Genomic DNA, 17030 nt, shown 5'->3' on the forward strand with positions numbered 1-17030 from the left:
CCCTACGAGCTGAAATCCTACACCGAGGTGCCAAAAAACCCAACGTACTCCCCCCGGGTCTGACCCTCTGCGAACGCTGCCCCCCGGTGGCCTCTCCTGAGGACCGCGCGGAGCAGACTCGAGACTTCGTACAGGACGAGAGGAAATTAAACCCAAGGACACTCGAAAGACAAAATGTGCACCCGTGCACATGCACATGTGGACAGAGACACACACACACACACACACACTCACCTCACAGGACTCTCTTTGGTTTCAGCGTTAAATATGCATGCCTTGTAACAAAACTGAGTTCTCTCCTAGTGCCGTTTTCTACCGTTAGAGAAAAAAAAAAACTAGCCTTTCTTTCTGAATGCACACCCAGCCAGGCCCCTCCCTCCCTATCCTGAGTGGACCAATGACATCTGGACAGCCTGAACTAGTGGCCCAATTAAATCATAGGACCCCTCTAGTGGACTTCCTGCTAAGGCGTGGAAGGGAAAATGAATTATTTTGGGAAACAAGCCAAGGAACAGGAGAAAACTCCAAAATAACCATAGAGCATTTTTGGTTCCTGATTGAATAATCTCAAGGGGGATGGCTGTTCCATCAAAAGATGTGGCTATACTCAACTAAGGAGTTGTAATGTCTGGTAAAATGTGTGTGACCCTCGTTGTCCAAACGTCTTTCTTGGCAAAGAGTGGTTTTCACACAGTGCGACGTTGCAGAGTGTTTGAAGACGCCCCCTAGCCTGGCTTGGCCTGGCCTGACTTGTTCAACTGTGCATGATGGGGGTGGGAGGAGCCAGTGGATGGGGTGTGGCCACAGATGGGTGTGGCTTGTGCAGTATGCATTACCAAGCCCTTGTAGGAGAAAGACTGAAGAACTTCATATTTCTGTTAACAGTCTCTGTGATAGGAAGACAGGCAGTAGTGTTTCCTTTATTTTGCAGATGTCTTAAAAGCAATATGCTGCACCGTTTTGTGAGTGTGACTTATTTTGGCAGAACAGAACAGTGTAGAGTCAAATGCTTGTGGATGAGGGAGGTGAGAGGGTGGGAAGGATGGGGAGGGGAGGGTAGTTAGGGGTATTTAAAATTAAAATATATAAATATATTTGAAGTATAAAAACTCTATGGCTTGCAGGTAACACAGGTGCTTGGCGACGGCTGTTAAATTGGTGAACTGTATTGCATGTGTGAAAGTTCTCAAAAATGGGTATTTTCTTGTTTCTGTCATCACGACATCAGTAATTGTATGCGTATAGTCAGAGTTCAGTATTCACAACGGGCATCAAAATCAGTAGGTACCTGACAGAGTCTCCTGCAGTAGGACTGGAGCTTCAGTGCTTCTGGGAACACTGCCATTTATCAGACATCCGCACGCCTTATTTTATTTTTGTTTTGTCTATTTATCACTGTTTACAGTGTGCGGAACTCCTTACCTCACATTTGTGTGCACTGCGCATGTCTTTGTGAACAAAATTTGGAAAGTCCGTCAGTGTTAAGCCAACCGACCAGGCGCAAACACAAGCCATTACCGGGACCTCTTTCGATTAAACCTTTTGAGAGACCAAATTAACTTGCTTTTTGGACAACCAGTGTTTAATTTGAAGCACACCTAAACAGGAAGAATACAAATACGGCTCATTTTAGCACATTGTTTGCAATGTACCCTTTCACATTCATTTAAGAAGAAAAATGCTTCATCCGCTCTTTCTTGGCAGAAATTTTAAATGGGTTTGTCCAGGCTGCCAGGAATTATTATTGATTGTTGTTTTCTTATTGGAATATAAAGTTTCAATTTCTAAAAATGGATTACTGAGCTATGAGAATGTTGGTTGGAATGTCAGTTAAATTGCTTTTCGTGTAATTTAATTTAGTGCCAGAGATTGAGAGCTCAAATAATCCAAGTTGTACTGCAGAACAGTGCTTCTTAAACGGTAAAAGGCATTTGTAAAGATATAAGTGCTGACTAAGGTTGTTTCTTTTCAATTCAAAAGGTCAGGATTCAAACATGGTTTCTATTGCAGCTCTCAATCGTTATTTTGATAACATGCAAATATTTCCAGCATATCTAAACATGCATTATTTATTTTTTAAAAGGCGAGATTTAGCAACAACGCATTTGGCAAATTGTGTATTAACATCCAGGTTTATAAATGTTTTTTTTTTTTAAGTCAAGACAACCAAAATTGGATTATACCTAAGTACAGTGGTTTTGTTTGGGTACTGCAAATTATACAGGACACAGATTTCCTTACATCTGTGCAGTGTATGATACTGAGTGTATGAATCTAAGGTGTCCCCTTGTATAAGTCTCATAATTGCACAGCAGAGGGGGGATTTGTCACACCGCGTGTCGTGTTAAAACACACAGGTGTATGCATCTTATTTGATCTCATTTCCTGTGGACGTACTGCTCTCCTCTGAGATTTTTATTCGGACGCCTGCAGGACAGTGCACCACCGGTCATGGTGAAGACAGACAGTCTGTTGACACCCAGGAATAATAAGACCGAGATAAGACCGGCATGACGTTACCTTACTGGAAGAAAAAGGAGAGGTGCTCCACCAATCCCGCAGTATGTTGGTATCAACCAATGAAACAACACCAATGGTGATTGGTGGATATGTGCTAGTTGTGCTTCCAGGATCGCTGCAGGAAGTAGCCAGAAAGCATCCAGCAATTTGTGACATCATTTGTTGTATTGGTTTGTACCAATGTACACTGTGAATGGTGGAACTCCTCTGTTTTCCATAAGTAATGTAAAATCACTCTCTTAACCCTGTTTTATTGTCTGGAACCCAATATGTGAATGCTTTACCTGAGTGTAACCATAGCAACAGTCTGATTGGTCAGTGCAACATTCAAAGGAGCAATCAGTGTCTCACCTCATGACTAATCTGTTGACATTCTTATAACAAGCCAGGCACACTTCTGACAGGACCCAGAATACCCTTGGGTCTAACAGATCTCATCAGCCAATCAGGACCAATCAGAAATGTACCCTTCAACCAGATGAGCGTGAGAGCCCTGTGTTTCTTTGCAGCCCTGGGTTTTGCACCTTGCCAAGAGTAAACACCTGGAACTGGTCTCTTTGTATACAGAATAAAAGTTTAAAAAATTGTGGTCAGTCTCCTTTGTGCTCATCTGTTTATTTATGATGGTGTGCCAGGTTCTGTGCAAACACACTTTCTCCAAAGATTAGAAGAACAAGGAAGGCACTAGTCCTTCATCCTGCTGTAGGGGATTATGGGGATAGGTGCCTGGGATTGGTACACAAAGTGGGCCACTGCTGTCTTGCATGTACAGAAAGTACAGAATATAAACTGGTTCAGTAAGAATGAACATATGAATAAAGAGTATACTTTAAAAGTGGGGGGTTGGGGGTGGGGGTGGGGGTTGTGGGTGCATAAGCTAATAAATAATGGACAAACTGCCTGGCACAGATGAGGCAATATGAAGCAAAGTTCTGTGAACCATTAAGAACTATTTCATTGACACACACCAACATTAATAATTTAGAACACTTAAGAATCTGACTGAAGGATCTGATCAGCCCATCTAGACTCAAAATTCTGCCTACAGTTTAGAACAGGGGTCCCCAAACCTGACAGGTGGGGCCCCTCTAGACAGTAGGGGCCCCAGATGATTGCCTGTGTCATCTATGCCTAGAACCAGCTCTGAGTGTGGTTAATGCGTTTATTCGTTGTGGTTTACAGAAGTAAAAATCATTCTTGGCAGCTACTGAAAGAGGGATCAATTCCCTAGGGAGGCCCATCAGCAGCCTGATGTATTTACAACCCATAAGCAACCAAGCTCAGAGAGAAGCCCTGGTGACATATCAAAGCATTTCTGATGAATTATTAATAAAACTGCACATTTGATCCCGTCCCTCAGGTTCAGATGCAAATTGCACTCGAGCTGCAAAGTTTAGTCCGTGAGATCTCTGAAAAATAACTTCTGAAAAGCTGTTTATTGGCACTGTGCTGATTGTTGAACAATTTATGCTGCAATTTTAGGTTTTCATTTCTGTAGATAAAAATATATACAATAGAAGCTAAAATTATTTTCTTCTCAATATGTCACAGATTTATCACAGTTCAAATATTGGTTTTAAATAGTGAAAATTTCTAGTCCCATTGAAACAGACTTGTATAGAACTGGAATATGCTGGCATATATCACGAAGATGCTGGCTCATGTAATCTGTTAGAATTGAATAAACACTGGGCATGTTACTGTGTATTTCACAGAAGTTTTTTTGTTAAAATATATTGAAATACCTGAAATTAATTTGTATATTTGCTCATATATTGTGAAACATATACATTGGCACTATATTTCATTATTGTTAGGGGTAGAACCAGAGAAATTATGCATTTTTATGACAATGTTAACTATCCCTTTAAATAGGGATGAATTACACTTTTAATAAAGTATTAGTACTGCACATTACTGGATAAAAACCCATTCAGTATGAGTGTGGGGCACTTTCCTATTACACATATCCAAATTCAGAGATGAAACCAAAAAAATGCTGATGTTTAATTTATATTCACTTTCAAAAATCTGTTTAATCAAAACTACCTCACAAGTAGTAATGGTAAATGAAACAGTTTGTACATTCAGTCTTTGACATACTGCTGGTGTAAGTCTGTATATAAAGACTCTGCTTTGTATTTCTGGGCTAACCCTTACAGGTCATTAAAGAACATGGTTCAGAGGGTATAGGAAATGTAATATTCACAAGGGAGATTGCTCTGTTTCACACAGGAAGAACAATCGCAATAATAGGTCTTTACCCTGCAGTTTGGGAAAATTGATGAGTGCATTGGGATTGTTTTTGAGGATGGTTCAGATAGAGAATGTGTGTCTGTGTGTGTGTGTGTGTGTGTGTGTGTGTGCCAGCAGGTGAAGAGGAAGACCCCTCCCCCCTAGATGACATCCCCCAGGGTGTAGGCGGCGCCCTCGATGGCCTGTGTGATGATGGACAGGTGTTTGTGCACCTGGCTCCAGTCCGTGGGGAGGTTGCTCTCCTGTGCGCGGGCGAATGCATCGGCCAGCCCTGGGAAGGTGGGAACCGGCGAGGATTTGGAGGCCCAGATTACATGCCTGAGAGAGAGGAGGGAGAGAGAGAGAGAGAAGAGAGGGAAAGAGAGAGACAAGGGGAGAGAGTGAGGGAGAGAGGGAGGGAGAGAGAAACAATCTGTACAACATATACTTAAAGCGTATTTAAATTAGAATTTGAGAAAAAGAAAGAGGGAGAGAGGAGAGATACGGGGGTATAGAAAGAGAGATAAAGAGGAAGGAGAGTATAAGAAAAGATATTTTTCAGGACAGAAATAAAGGTCAAGAATGATAGAGGTAGTGGCAGAAAAGGCTGACTGTGCTCTGTGTTGCTAACAGCTGTTGGAAACCTGGGTCCACAAAAAAGAAACAGTCATGCACAAAATGGAGGCACTGAACCTGTAGCCATATTTCTCAGGGAAAGCCAGTGGATCCAGAAAAGCCCTTTCCAACAGCATGAGCTGATCGTTGATCCTGCGGACCTTCAGGGGCCTGAAAGGGAACCGGGAGTTGGGTTGGAGGCATGCTCGATGATGTCACCGCTTGTGGTCTACCTTTAGGGAGAGCAGCCAGGTGGGAACACACCCCCTGGACATCACTCACGTCTCCTTGGCGAGGGTGGAATCCCGGATCATTTTGTTCAGACTGGTGGCTGCTGTGCGGAAGTTTGCCACAGCATTCTTCAATGGCTCTGGAGTGAGAAATGTGAGCCTTCTGTCAGAGTCAGTGGCCTTTCAGTACTTTAATACTAGTAATAATAATAATAATAATTATTATTATATAATAATAGTGATAGTAGTAGAAATTCAGTAACTCAAAAGCATATATAGTAAAAATGACAACAAAAAACGAATAAAATGATAAAACAACAACATTTAACAGCACATTAAATAGACATTTTAAAACCCAATAAGAAATAGTTACAAATTCATCAGGCTGTGTCCAGGCTTTTTCCTGATTTCTCCACCCTCCTACAACCCCATTCCGTTCATCACACTTTTCCTTCTATTTTCTACCTCCTTCTACCATCCTCATCCTTCCCTCTATCATTCTCTCGCCCTCGCTGCACTCCTTCCCGCACCCTGTTGTCCCTCCATCTCACCCAGGGAGATGCCCTTTGTTGCCAGGCTATCGCTGAAGTTCTCCAGGCTGACGCTGAGATACTGCTCCAGGCCCTCTGCGTAGTCGCTGCAGTTGAAGGGAACCAGGAGGCTGTCGGCCAATCGCAGAAGCACATTCCCCGCCGTCCGCGCCACTGTCTGGTGACTAGTAAACCCTGAGAGAGAGAGAGAGAGAGAGAGAGAGAGAGAGATTAGCATTAAGTTCTTCAACCATGCTAATGCACAATATATTGACAGTCTTCATCCAACAGGATACTTCATTTCACCTTTGACCTCTGGTTTCTCATCACTGCGTTCATGTATTACAAACTAGTGTAAGAGTAATTTTCTGATTGATACTATATGCGTGTTAACATAGAGACAATCACATGATTAAATATATCCTTTATTACTGTCTTGATTAGTCTAGCCACCAGTCAACCAATTTATAGCCTGCACCCGGCAAGAATGTGTACTTATCCAACAAGAACAAAGAATTGTCACTTCATGTTGAAAGAACAACTTCACATAAGATCTCGTGTTTTATTTGGATCAGTAGATGTCCTTTTATCCTTACCAAGAGCCACACATGGAGAAGAAATCTCACCTGGATCTATGAATTTAGAAGAGTATTCGAAGGTATCGTAGGCCGTGTGGTATGCAGGGTAGATCCGAGCTTTGGTTTTACTCTACAATTCAGGAGAACAGCAGCAAACCTGGGTCAAATACAGTATGTTTGCAACATACTTTAAGTAAATCCCTGAGAATGTTCGATAAAATGTGTTGCTGGCCAAAATGTATGAAAAATTCTATTTGTTCTGAATATTGGTGGAACAAAGACGTTCCTTTTTAAATTGTCTATGATCTTCAGGAATTATTTATGTCTGAAGGGGATATGGTTATTTTTCCTTCAGGTCTTTTTAGCTGTCTCTGTTAAAAATCACAATACAAATGGTTTAACTGTAAACAATGTTTGTATTTGATCTAGGCATGAAAGTAATCATGAAGAAAGCATTGTTGGACACTCAGGACTGCGTGGTACATACTCTGTCATAGGTGTAAGCGATATCCATGGAGGTGATGCCCAGGAAGTGGAGGAAGGCAGCATAGTCACTTCCTGCCCCTGTCAGGAAGGCCACACTGTTTGAACAAAAGCCAACAAATTAGCCCATTGGGTTATGGACTGGATAGTCATGGAAAACGGAATGATGGGAATTGTAGTGAGCAGCAATAAGAATGGACACACTTTGGCACCAATCCATGGGTAGGGCTGCTCCGGTTGAAGAAGCGAATCCAGTTTTCGTAGACGGAGGTGGAGTCTGATCCAGGTGTCTTTACCTGGAGGCATAAATTCTACCTGTGTTTCTTGCCCCTGAAAACATCCCCATTTTAAGGCAGAGATTTTCTCTACTAATGGAATAGTGTGGTTTCATGAAACCAAAAATGGGTGTTGCTACTATATGCTATCATTGACTAACTGTTTGGACCAACCATTGTCGTTTGCTTCAGAGAGGAAAGTCTTTTCATTCGTTCAAATAAATCATCGATTGACAGATTACTGTAACTCTTGACCATTATGAAGGTCATGAAATCGTGCTCTCCCCTAACTAATTGTCTATCGTACACTATACATGAAAGCGGCTTTATAAACAGAATCACTTTATAAACAGCTTTATAGGCTGATACACTTCATGAACAGTTTCTCCCTGCCATATGATAAGCTGTTCTGTATGATAAATTAATATTTTTAAATTGTGTAGTTGTGTGCTTGCCTGTTTAGTGGCAGTGAAAACCACGCTCTGGACATTGGGCGATCCTTGTACCCTCAGGGTTGCATTGGCTGGGACAGAGAACAAGGACAAATGGAACATCACAATACAGGAAGTCATGTGGTTTTCTACTCTTCTCTCTGATTGGTCACTTTTTACATCACACTGCCCTTTTTGTACAGTATGTACAGTAAATGTACATGTGTTTTCACATGAGGTGATGAGGGTTGTCCAGACAAAAAAAGTGCTGTTGGCAAGCAATGGTTCATTTAATGAAATTGCACAGGCTTATGGCCTTTAATGTGGAGTATAGCCTTCTCTAAAATGGTGGTGGTTGTTTGGTTCACTGCACAGCACTTTGAGATGCTAAAATGAATGTAGTATATTTTTATTATCGTTGTTGATGTGGTTTATGTGAGGGGAAAATGAAAGGCAATGCAAACCTAACTGCAGACCTGGGTCAAATATGTATTTGTTTTGGATTCAAATACTTTTCTATGCTTTACTGATCTTGTCTGGTGTATTGGAACCAATTAAATACCCTCAAAAAGTGCAAACCCTGACTTCTGTTCATACTGGCAGGGTCAATTACACCAAGCAATGTCAATAGAGCACAGAGAAGTATTTGAATCCAAAACAAATATGTATTTGACCCAGGTCAGTCTCACTGAGCCATAGGACTGCAGTCTGCAGCACGTTTCACATTATGCGTTCTCACCAAACACGGAGATGTCCACATTGATATAGGCGACTGTGCGGTCCCTCAGTTTGCTGTAGTATTCCTGTGGAGAAATGGCCGTGTTAAGAACTGAGAATCTTCAGCCGCCAATGTTCCATTTGACCAAAAGGCCCAGCAGAGAACGGTGGGGAAGACTGAGACAAAAACGGATTTCCGCATTTTGAATATCCAAGAAGGTACCTCGGTGTATTCAGTGGAGCCGATCAGTCCGAACTCTTCTGCCCCCCAGCTGCCGAAGATAATGGATCTACGGGGCCTCCACTCCCCTGAAACAAACACCAGCCGGTGCTTTGAGCCTCTGTGACTCTCAGAAACGCAATTAAAGGATAATTGCCGTTTTAAGTGGACCCCCGGGAGATCCCAGACAGCCCTTACCAAATCACCTAAACCTGCTCACGCTTATTTTATTCGGTCGCAAATGATTTTAATGAGCCTATTTTTACTGTTAGAACATAGTTCATTACGCACATTACAACCTAAGGTGAAATAACTGTAATAATAATAGTTTCTCATCTCGCATGCATAAACCGTCTCAGAGTAGAAGAACTGATCTCGGATCAGGTTTCCCCTGGCTGTATTCTAACCTTATCCATTATGAGCTAAACTGGAAAACTAGTTTTTCAGTACATGTATTCTGTTCTCAGAAGCTCTATGAATAGAGGCTCTGCCGTCTCTCTTCTGCTGAGTTTGGTCTCCTCTTCCTCATCTCCACAGCTCATTTAAAATGCCTACAGCTCCTCTGGACTACCTGAGACTGTGCTGTGTCCATTTAGAAATCCTCTGGTACTTCCCCCTGAATTCAGTGTGGGGTGTCGAGCAGGTCATCCGCACAAGAGAATTCTCATTTTTTACAGTAGATTAGTCTGGAAAAGGGATTGTGGTGCCATAGTCTCTCTGAGAGTCCCTCAGTCTCTCGGTCTCTCAGTTTCTGGGAGTCTCTCAGTCTCTCAGTCTCTGGGTGGCACTCAGTCCTCGTTCTCGCTCAGTCACTAGGCCTCACCTTTCTTCACCATCCGACCCAGCACCCTGGTGATCTCCAGCATGACAGACGTTCCGCTGCTGGGGTCGATGGCGCCATGCACCCAACTGTCTCTGTGGTTCCCGTAAATAATGTACCTGTCTGAGAGAACCAACACACACACACACACACACATATGCATGCAGGCTAGGACAGATATGCACACGGTCACACACTCACATACACACACACACACACATATGTGCATGCAGGCAAGGACAGATATACACACAGACACACACTCACGTACACATGCACACACACAAGCACATACACGCGCACAGACATGTGCACACACACACCCGCAATAACACACGCTTGTTGCCTTTGTTCTCATCTTCATTCCTCCACTCTCTTAGTGGTACAGGCCTCGTGAGCAGTTGAAAATGGCCGACTGCATTCCTTGACGAGCATATTTGTGACTGAGGGCAGCAAAGGTGCGGGTAACTCACCAGGCTCCACGCTGCCTCGGATCACCCCCATCACATTGGAGGAGTTCCTCAGCTCGCCCTTGTTGTAAATATCCAGCTTCACATCGCTTGAAGAGAGCAGAGGGCGAGAGAGTCTTTGTGTGCAAGTTTGCTTGCAATATATTCTTCTTATTATTATTTTAAATTATTATTTATTTACATATCAGACAGCCTTATCCAGTGCAATTTATACAGCTTATTTTTAAATGTATAGTATCAGCAGAATTCACTCAAGATTACTTTTTTTGGTACACCCCACCGCCTAGTGTGGCTAACCCATACCTGCAACAAGTGTCGGTGGCATTAGGTTAGTAGCATTACCCTGCTACTCACTGCAGCAGCAGCACCAGAGGTGGCAGAAAGTACAGGAAGTGACATCAAGCGAAACAAATGAATACCCCATAATAGAGCTGCACCTCAAGGGCGATGACAACACAGTATGAGCTAGAGATCGTGTGAATAAAGTGTTTTAGAGATGGCAACTTACTCAGACCCCAACGGTCAGCTGTCAATGTTTTGCATGATGATGTTTGGTAATACCATTATTCATAGTTTAGCTGTTTAAATGTTAGAGAAGGGTTTAAAGGCCTTCATTGTTGTACCTGTTGTTGTATGAGGATGTGGATCTGAATCCCGGTCCTCCAATGTTATACGAGCAGTTGAAGGCACCACGCCAATCAGCTGGGGCTGCCTGCCCATCCAGCTCACTGCAACAGCCAATGAAATTGTAAAGGTGTTGGCCATGGCCCAGTTACATTTGCAAGTATCACTTTTGGCAGGAGCCTCTATCAAATCTGGCAATATCTTAACCAATAAACAAAAGCAGTACTCTTAGTCCTGTTATCAGCAATGCTGAAACAAGCGCTGCTGTGTCACCAATCCACTGACCAGATAAGGGCATAGGCATCCTCAAACCCGATTGGTTGGATAGGAATGGGCGGGATCCCTCTTATGTCAGCTTCTGGAATTCTGTATGTGTGCTCTGCATCACAAAACCAAAAACAGAATATATATATATATATATTTGTAATCCTTCAGATTATTAAACCTAAAGTTATAAACTTTTGACTTGATGTGCAAGAATGGCATGTTTGTTCAGGACCAGCAAAAGCAGCTAGGAGCAAAATCCTTAGTGTTTTTTTGACAACTGTTTCCTTGTTACAGCACCATGTTATATACAATCAAAATACAATTATTTGATTTGCTTCACTTAAAACAGTGAAGCAATTCAAAAACGAAATATAATTTGTAATCCACCAGACATTATAATCCACGAAAAATCATGATCCATTAAGTGGATACTGGTCTAACTGACGTGTCACAAGTGTTCACCTTTGGCAGCCAGGTAGGGGGTCCTCATGTCACCGAATTGGCTGGTGAATGACCCTCTCTCCACTCCTGAGGGGGGCATGTACCAGGAGTGGGGGTAGGTCTCATTTACGTCAGACATCCAGCCGTCGTTTATGTCCAAGGGGTCGGTGTAGACCAGCACTCCGATCACGCCGAATGGAAAGGCATTGATCGCCTGGGTGGAGAATGGCAGTTAACATTCAAACAGACCCCTTCACGGCTCATGTAAAAGACATGGGGCGAAGACATAGGCATCCTTAACCCTTTTAGGCATTCAAATGGATGCCATTGACAATGACAGAATAACAGGAGTCTTTTGATGAGATTAGAATGTCCTTAATTGAACATTCTAACGTAACAATCACTACTGATCACTAACAATTACTACTGAAAACAATGGAGTTCTAGAATGCTGACTTATAATTTTGAAGAAAAAAAAACATTCCAAAAAAACCTACTTTTCATAGGGCTAAGAGTCCCAATAGCATCTTAAAAATGTACAAAGATGACTTGACAAATCAACCAATTGTAGGCATGCCTAGTCAGTGACATCACAATGTGATCAACCCGGATAACCAATGAGTTGGCTTACTTTGTCTGCTCTTCCTGCTCCTCCATATCTCACTATAGCAATGGTCCCTGTCAGATCAACCTTCATGGTCATGTTCAGGTACTCATAGTCACTGACTTTGCCCTGGTTGGCGTATACAAGTTTTCCCTGTAAATATGGAGAGATGTACAGGCATGTCAAGGATGACAATCCATACGCAGGCAACAAAGGTTGAGAAATCCTCCTTTCAACATTAAAACAGCAACAAATCATACAAAAATACACAAACAAAAGTTTTTGCCTTCCATTTGCATTTCACATTGAGACATATCACATTTAAGAATATTTTACAGACTCTCAGTCCAACAGGATTGCTAAATAATCTTCCATCATACTGAATATTATCTGAATGATCGATCTTATCTGTGAGATAAGGGTTGCAGTTATTCGAATTGCCCGGTTTTTAGCACTGGTATTATTACCTCATATTATTTCACTGCTACTTTCATCAGACAATTTACAGCAAAATATATTGCACCTCTACCATAAAAGGTAACAATCCTCCGCCTTCATTTAAAGAACTATTGTTAAACTTTGGGCAATTATGTGATTAACTAGATTTTTGAATAGATAAAACATCACACAGCATATGTAATGGCTGTGGACAAAAACACAATCCCTTTTGACCTCTGGCCACCAATGCATAGACAAGGAAGTTATTTTCTGGGAATTCAGGGATACAGTATGGGGGCCTGTGCCAGGGGTTGAGGGAATGTCTGGACAGAGTTCAGGGCATGAATCCAAGGCAAACTTTCGTTCAATGCCACTGCGTGAAGCCTACAGAGTTGGACTCATTTCCATTCATTCAATTCCAGTACAAAATGTACAAATCCAAATCCACATTCCAGTTTCTGAAATTTCCACAGTTCCAATTCAACTGCAACACCAAATGTCTAAACTCCCAATAATTGCAGGTCCACTGCTTCCAATGATTAATTCACAATCAATTGTACACTGTGAAATGTATATAGAATTTGTCCAGTGAACTGTAGTCAAAATTGGAACTGATCCCAACCATGATTGCGGTGTTGCCTGTAGTGTTGGAGGACGTAGCGTACCTTTGGATGCCCGGCGGGAGAGTATGCTGCGTACGGTTGAACCACATCAGGGTCGTTCTGGGCTGGTTCGTATGCCAGCTCCTTCTCTCTCGCGGTGAACAGGACCGTGTCAGAGGGGGAAACTTGCATATGGGAAAAAAAATGTATCACAGCAAAGGTGACATCATAAACACACACTAAAGTGCTCAATGCCACATAGGATGTCACAATTAAAAAATTTTAATACTTGAAATATATGTAAAATCATTGAAATATATATAAAAGCTTGAAATAAGCTCCAATGGCATTTAGAATTAATTAAAATATTTTCATATTAATAATTGAATTTTGACTGAGAGTTTCATGTCACATCATTTCCATTAGTATTTGGAGTTGACAGCTAGCTTATGATGACACATATCTTTGCAGTGTGGATCAAATACTTTGCAAATGCTTTAACCCTGTTGTTACCCGTAAAACTGTGCAGAGGAATCTTAATTTTTAAAATTCTATTCAAAGAAAGTATGAAAGATGCATCTGTCATGCAGTCTTTCACATAATCTAGCATAATGTGGCATATTAATAATATATTAATAAATATTAATCAATAAAAGCAGCATATTAAGTAATCTAGGGAGTGCTGTCTGTTATTGCCATTTAAATGTGGATTTGACCGAAGTCTGCATTCAATGAGACAGCGTGGCAGAAACAGACAGATGCATGGGACTCACCCACAGTGACTTTATTGGGAGATGTTGAGTTGGGGAAGGACAGGTACACCATGTATTCCTCCCTCCAGGCGTCGTCTAGTCCACTGTCCGGGTCCCTCCACCTCTTTAGCATGAACTGGACCGTCTTTTCGTCCCCCTCCGTGGTTGCCATGTGGGGGACACTGGTCAGCACCCTTGAAATGGAGGCGGACAGCAATTAAAAACAGGAGGCGTAGGATAAAGACTCATATTCGACAGTGTAGTGTTCCAAACCAAAAGAAATTACGTTTTAAGTGACAGTATCGGTTTACAATGCCGGAAAACATCAAACAGTATATACAGAAAATATAATCAACTAAAATATATTGAGAAGTTATTGCAATGGCTCACAATATATCCTTGTGATATATATATATATATATATATTAAGTTGAGGGACTTGTGTCCTCTAGGACAAAAATTAATTGAAGGGTCTTAGGAGCTTAAGGGAAAATATAAAAATGATTTCTGCTTTCAGATGTTGTAATACATTACAATGCTGTGATATATATGTATATATATATTTTCTAAAGAGGTCCACATATTTACAATAGGCTATCTCGCAGTGCATTCCATTTCGGACAGTGGGATAATAGGGCCAGGCGAGAGATGGCCGGTCACCTGAGGTTCTCCTGGATCTGAATGTTGTCCACCTCCTTAATGAAGCGCTCAATTAGGCCCTCGTTGATATCCCGGGAAACATCGTCCAGCCATTCCGGGGCAGGGGGTCCACTCTTTTCGATGGCGAAGTGACCCAGCAGGATTCCCACGGTGAAGACGCCGGCCCCCAGGAGCCCAAACAGCAGCGCCTTCTTCAGCATGATTACCGCTCGATGTTCGACTCAGCGGCCACAGAAAGCGTGAGACCCAAGCCTAGGATGTCACTGAGTTGGCTATTTTTATTGAGTGTCACAGCGCTTTATTGTGAGGAAAACACAGTTGTAAAAGTGTGTCCATAAACTAACCCTGGCTAAGAGGAGCTCATTCCACAATAAAGTTTAATGATTAATGATTGTCAAAAGGATTTTCTGAATTAACCCTTTGATTTCAATCGTGGGAAGAGAGCAAAATAACAGGTGAATACAAGGGAAACTACTTCAATTCCAGGTATATCTAGCATGCAAGATGGGGTTACATGATTGTTCAACATGTTCCATTTTCAAAATTTATACAGTAAGCTAAAAAAAGGAATTGATTATAATTATACCATGTGTTTCTTCCACCCATGAACTCAGCTGGCTGATGTCACTAATTAGTTCCATCTCCTGGCTGCAGAATTGTGCTACTTAGATTCAGATGATTAGAACTAAATATTGAAAGAATACTGGAGAACACTTACTTTCAGAAGCTGTATTATCTACTTCTGCCTTTTCATACATGTTCAAAAGCTTATGTCTCGCATGAGATTCAAAATAAGAGGCTTCTGCACAGTATTGGAAACCACTACAACAGTTAATTTGAATGCACAGTATCAATGGCGTACAAACTTGCAACACATCGGGACAAAAGAAATGAATGATACCACTCTCATTGGATACATGTCTTTACTCTGTCTTTACCAGCGGCGACGCTTGGGGGCTCTGGGAATTGGGAATCGAAGGGAACAAACTAATAGATACATTTGCGATAGTGGTAAGCAGAAGGGTGGGACATTAAAATAGACACAGTAAGGCAGAGATGAAGAGTATGATTAAAACTGAAACTAAAAAAAATGTGGAAAATGCAATAGGATGAGGAGAGGCCCGGACGGCATTTTTACAGTATTCAGAAGGGAGTGAACTGGTCAAGAAATCCAGGTATAAGCAAAAGGGAAGAAGTGATTATATCTATAATGAGATTTAGACAGATAGGGCTTAACAGTACATTATTTTAACGAATAAATATAACAGACGTAGATGTAATTATTGTAATATCCAAGAAACCATTGATCACGTACTGATAGCTGTTCAAAATACAATCAGGAAAGAGAGCAACTGTTACGTCTGTCAGAAAAACAAAGTGTGGTTTAATATTATTGAGATTCTCTAAAAAAGCTTTTCGGATAATTGCTTTCAGTAGATTTTTCCCCTCCTCTATCTTAACTATAGAATATGAACAAATACTTTTAATAATTAGATGTAGAAGACAAGTATCCCAACCCTCACTTCAGTCATAAGGTGGTGGTCATGCACCGTGAAGTTGTTTGTCAACCACCATAAAACTCAAGAAGAAGAATAAGAACAACAACAACAACAAGGACAAGAATAAGAAGGAGATTCTTGGTGGCAAATTGTGAGCACATTCCACAGACCTGCATAAGAACTCCCCTCACCTGGTAATCAATCAAGGTCTACCATCTGGTTAAATGCTCCTTGAAGGAGTTAGGAGTGCAGAACTAGGAGGCACTTGAGGGATAACTGATCAACCAGTGGATCCACTTCTCCCCATCTGCCATGTTGTATTGTGTTATGTTAGCTCATGTTTTTATATAGGCACTAATCATTCCAACTGTGTACATGGGGAGTATGGAAATTAAGGGGGGGGAATGAGTTGTTTTACTGAAGCTGGCAGGACAATGTTATGTCCCTGATCTAAAGTAATGACATAAACAATCCAGAGCGCAGTTTGTCCGAAGCTGAATCGTTAAAGATACAGCACGTTATTACATGCCACGTCTGTAATTAAAGTGGCTCAAACTGACACTTGACTGAACAAGGTCGTTCCATTTGCCTAATACACGTTTCCTTGATTCCTCTGTCCTTGCATCCTTTCCTTGCATCCTCTGATGAGTGGAGCTAAGGAGTGAGGAAATGACACAAGGAAAGAATGCAAGGAGATAAAAATAAATGATTGGAAATAGCCCATAACTACCAAACTACTCTTCAGAGATTTTTTTATGAGCCACACTGAAGAAATTATGCGATCTTTTTTTCATTCCAATTTGGTCCTCATTTTGTTTTAGTCACAGTGTGTGTACATGCTTGCGCGGGCACAAAGGGAACACCAGCATATTAATGTGCATGAGGCTGAGATGTTAGTAAGCAAAACGGAGAAAGTTTCATGCCCAGAATGGATGTATCGGAATGCGTTGAGCTTTCCACCCAGGAGCATGTACCCCCTTCAGTGTCATTATTGTTTTGAATATATTGTTATTTTGACA

General features: G+C 41.6%; 2 protein-coding genes across 8 annotated transcripts in view; one reads left to right on the top strand and one right to left on the bottom strand.

Annotated features, from left to right (window-relative positions):
• Nucleotides 1-3109, top strand: part of LOC118206502 (pollen-specific leucine-rich repeat extensin-like protein 1) — a 35989-nt gene extending 32880 nt beyond the window's left edge. For all 7 annotated transcript variants that reach the window (XM_035379282.1, XM_035379283.1, XM_035379284.1 and 4 more), the window contains one exon: nt 1-3109. This exon is cut by the window's left edge and continues 91 nt beyond it. In XM_035379282.1, coding sequence (XP_035235173.1) covers nt 1-63 — 63 coding nt within the window. In that variant the 3' untranslated portion in view covers nt 64-3109.
• A 1114-nt stretch (nt 3110-4223) lies between these two features.
• Nucleotides 4224-14790, bottom strand: naaladl1 (N-acetylated alpha-linked acidic dipeptidase like 1). The gene is made up of 19 exons (XM_035436110.1): nt 14513-14790; nt 13874-14046; nt 13164-13285; nt 12088-12213; nt 11478-11670; nt 11034-11127; nt 10748-10852; nt 10128-10213; nt 9658-9777; nt 8838-8923; nt 8637-8700; nt 7922-7989; nt 7396-7487; nt 7196-7289; nt 6757-6838; nt 6152-6325; nt 5653-5740; nt 5449-5541; nt 4224-5094 (listed from the first exon to the last, which is right to left on the bottom strand). Exons 1-19 carry the CDS (start codon nt 14710-14712, stop codon nt 4917-4919), a joined length of 2238 nt encoding a protein of 745 aa, XP_035292001.1. The 5' UTR covers nt 14713-14790; the 3' UTR covers nt 4224-4916.
• Nucleotides 14791-17030: the final 2240 nt, after the last annotated feature.

This window comes from Anguilla anguilla, chromosome 10 (genome assembly GCF_013347855.1).
Source record: "Anguilla anguilla isolate fAngAng1 chromosome 10, fAngAng1.pri, whole genome shotgun sequence".
NCBI classification, from domain to species: domain Eukaryota; kingdom Metazoa; phylum Chordata; class Actinopteri; order Anguilliformes; family Anguillidae; genus Anguilla; species Anguilla anguilla.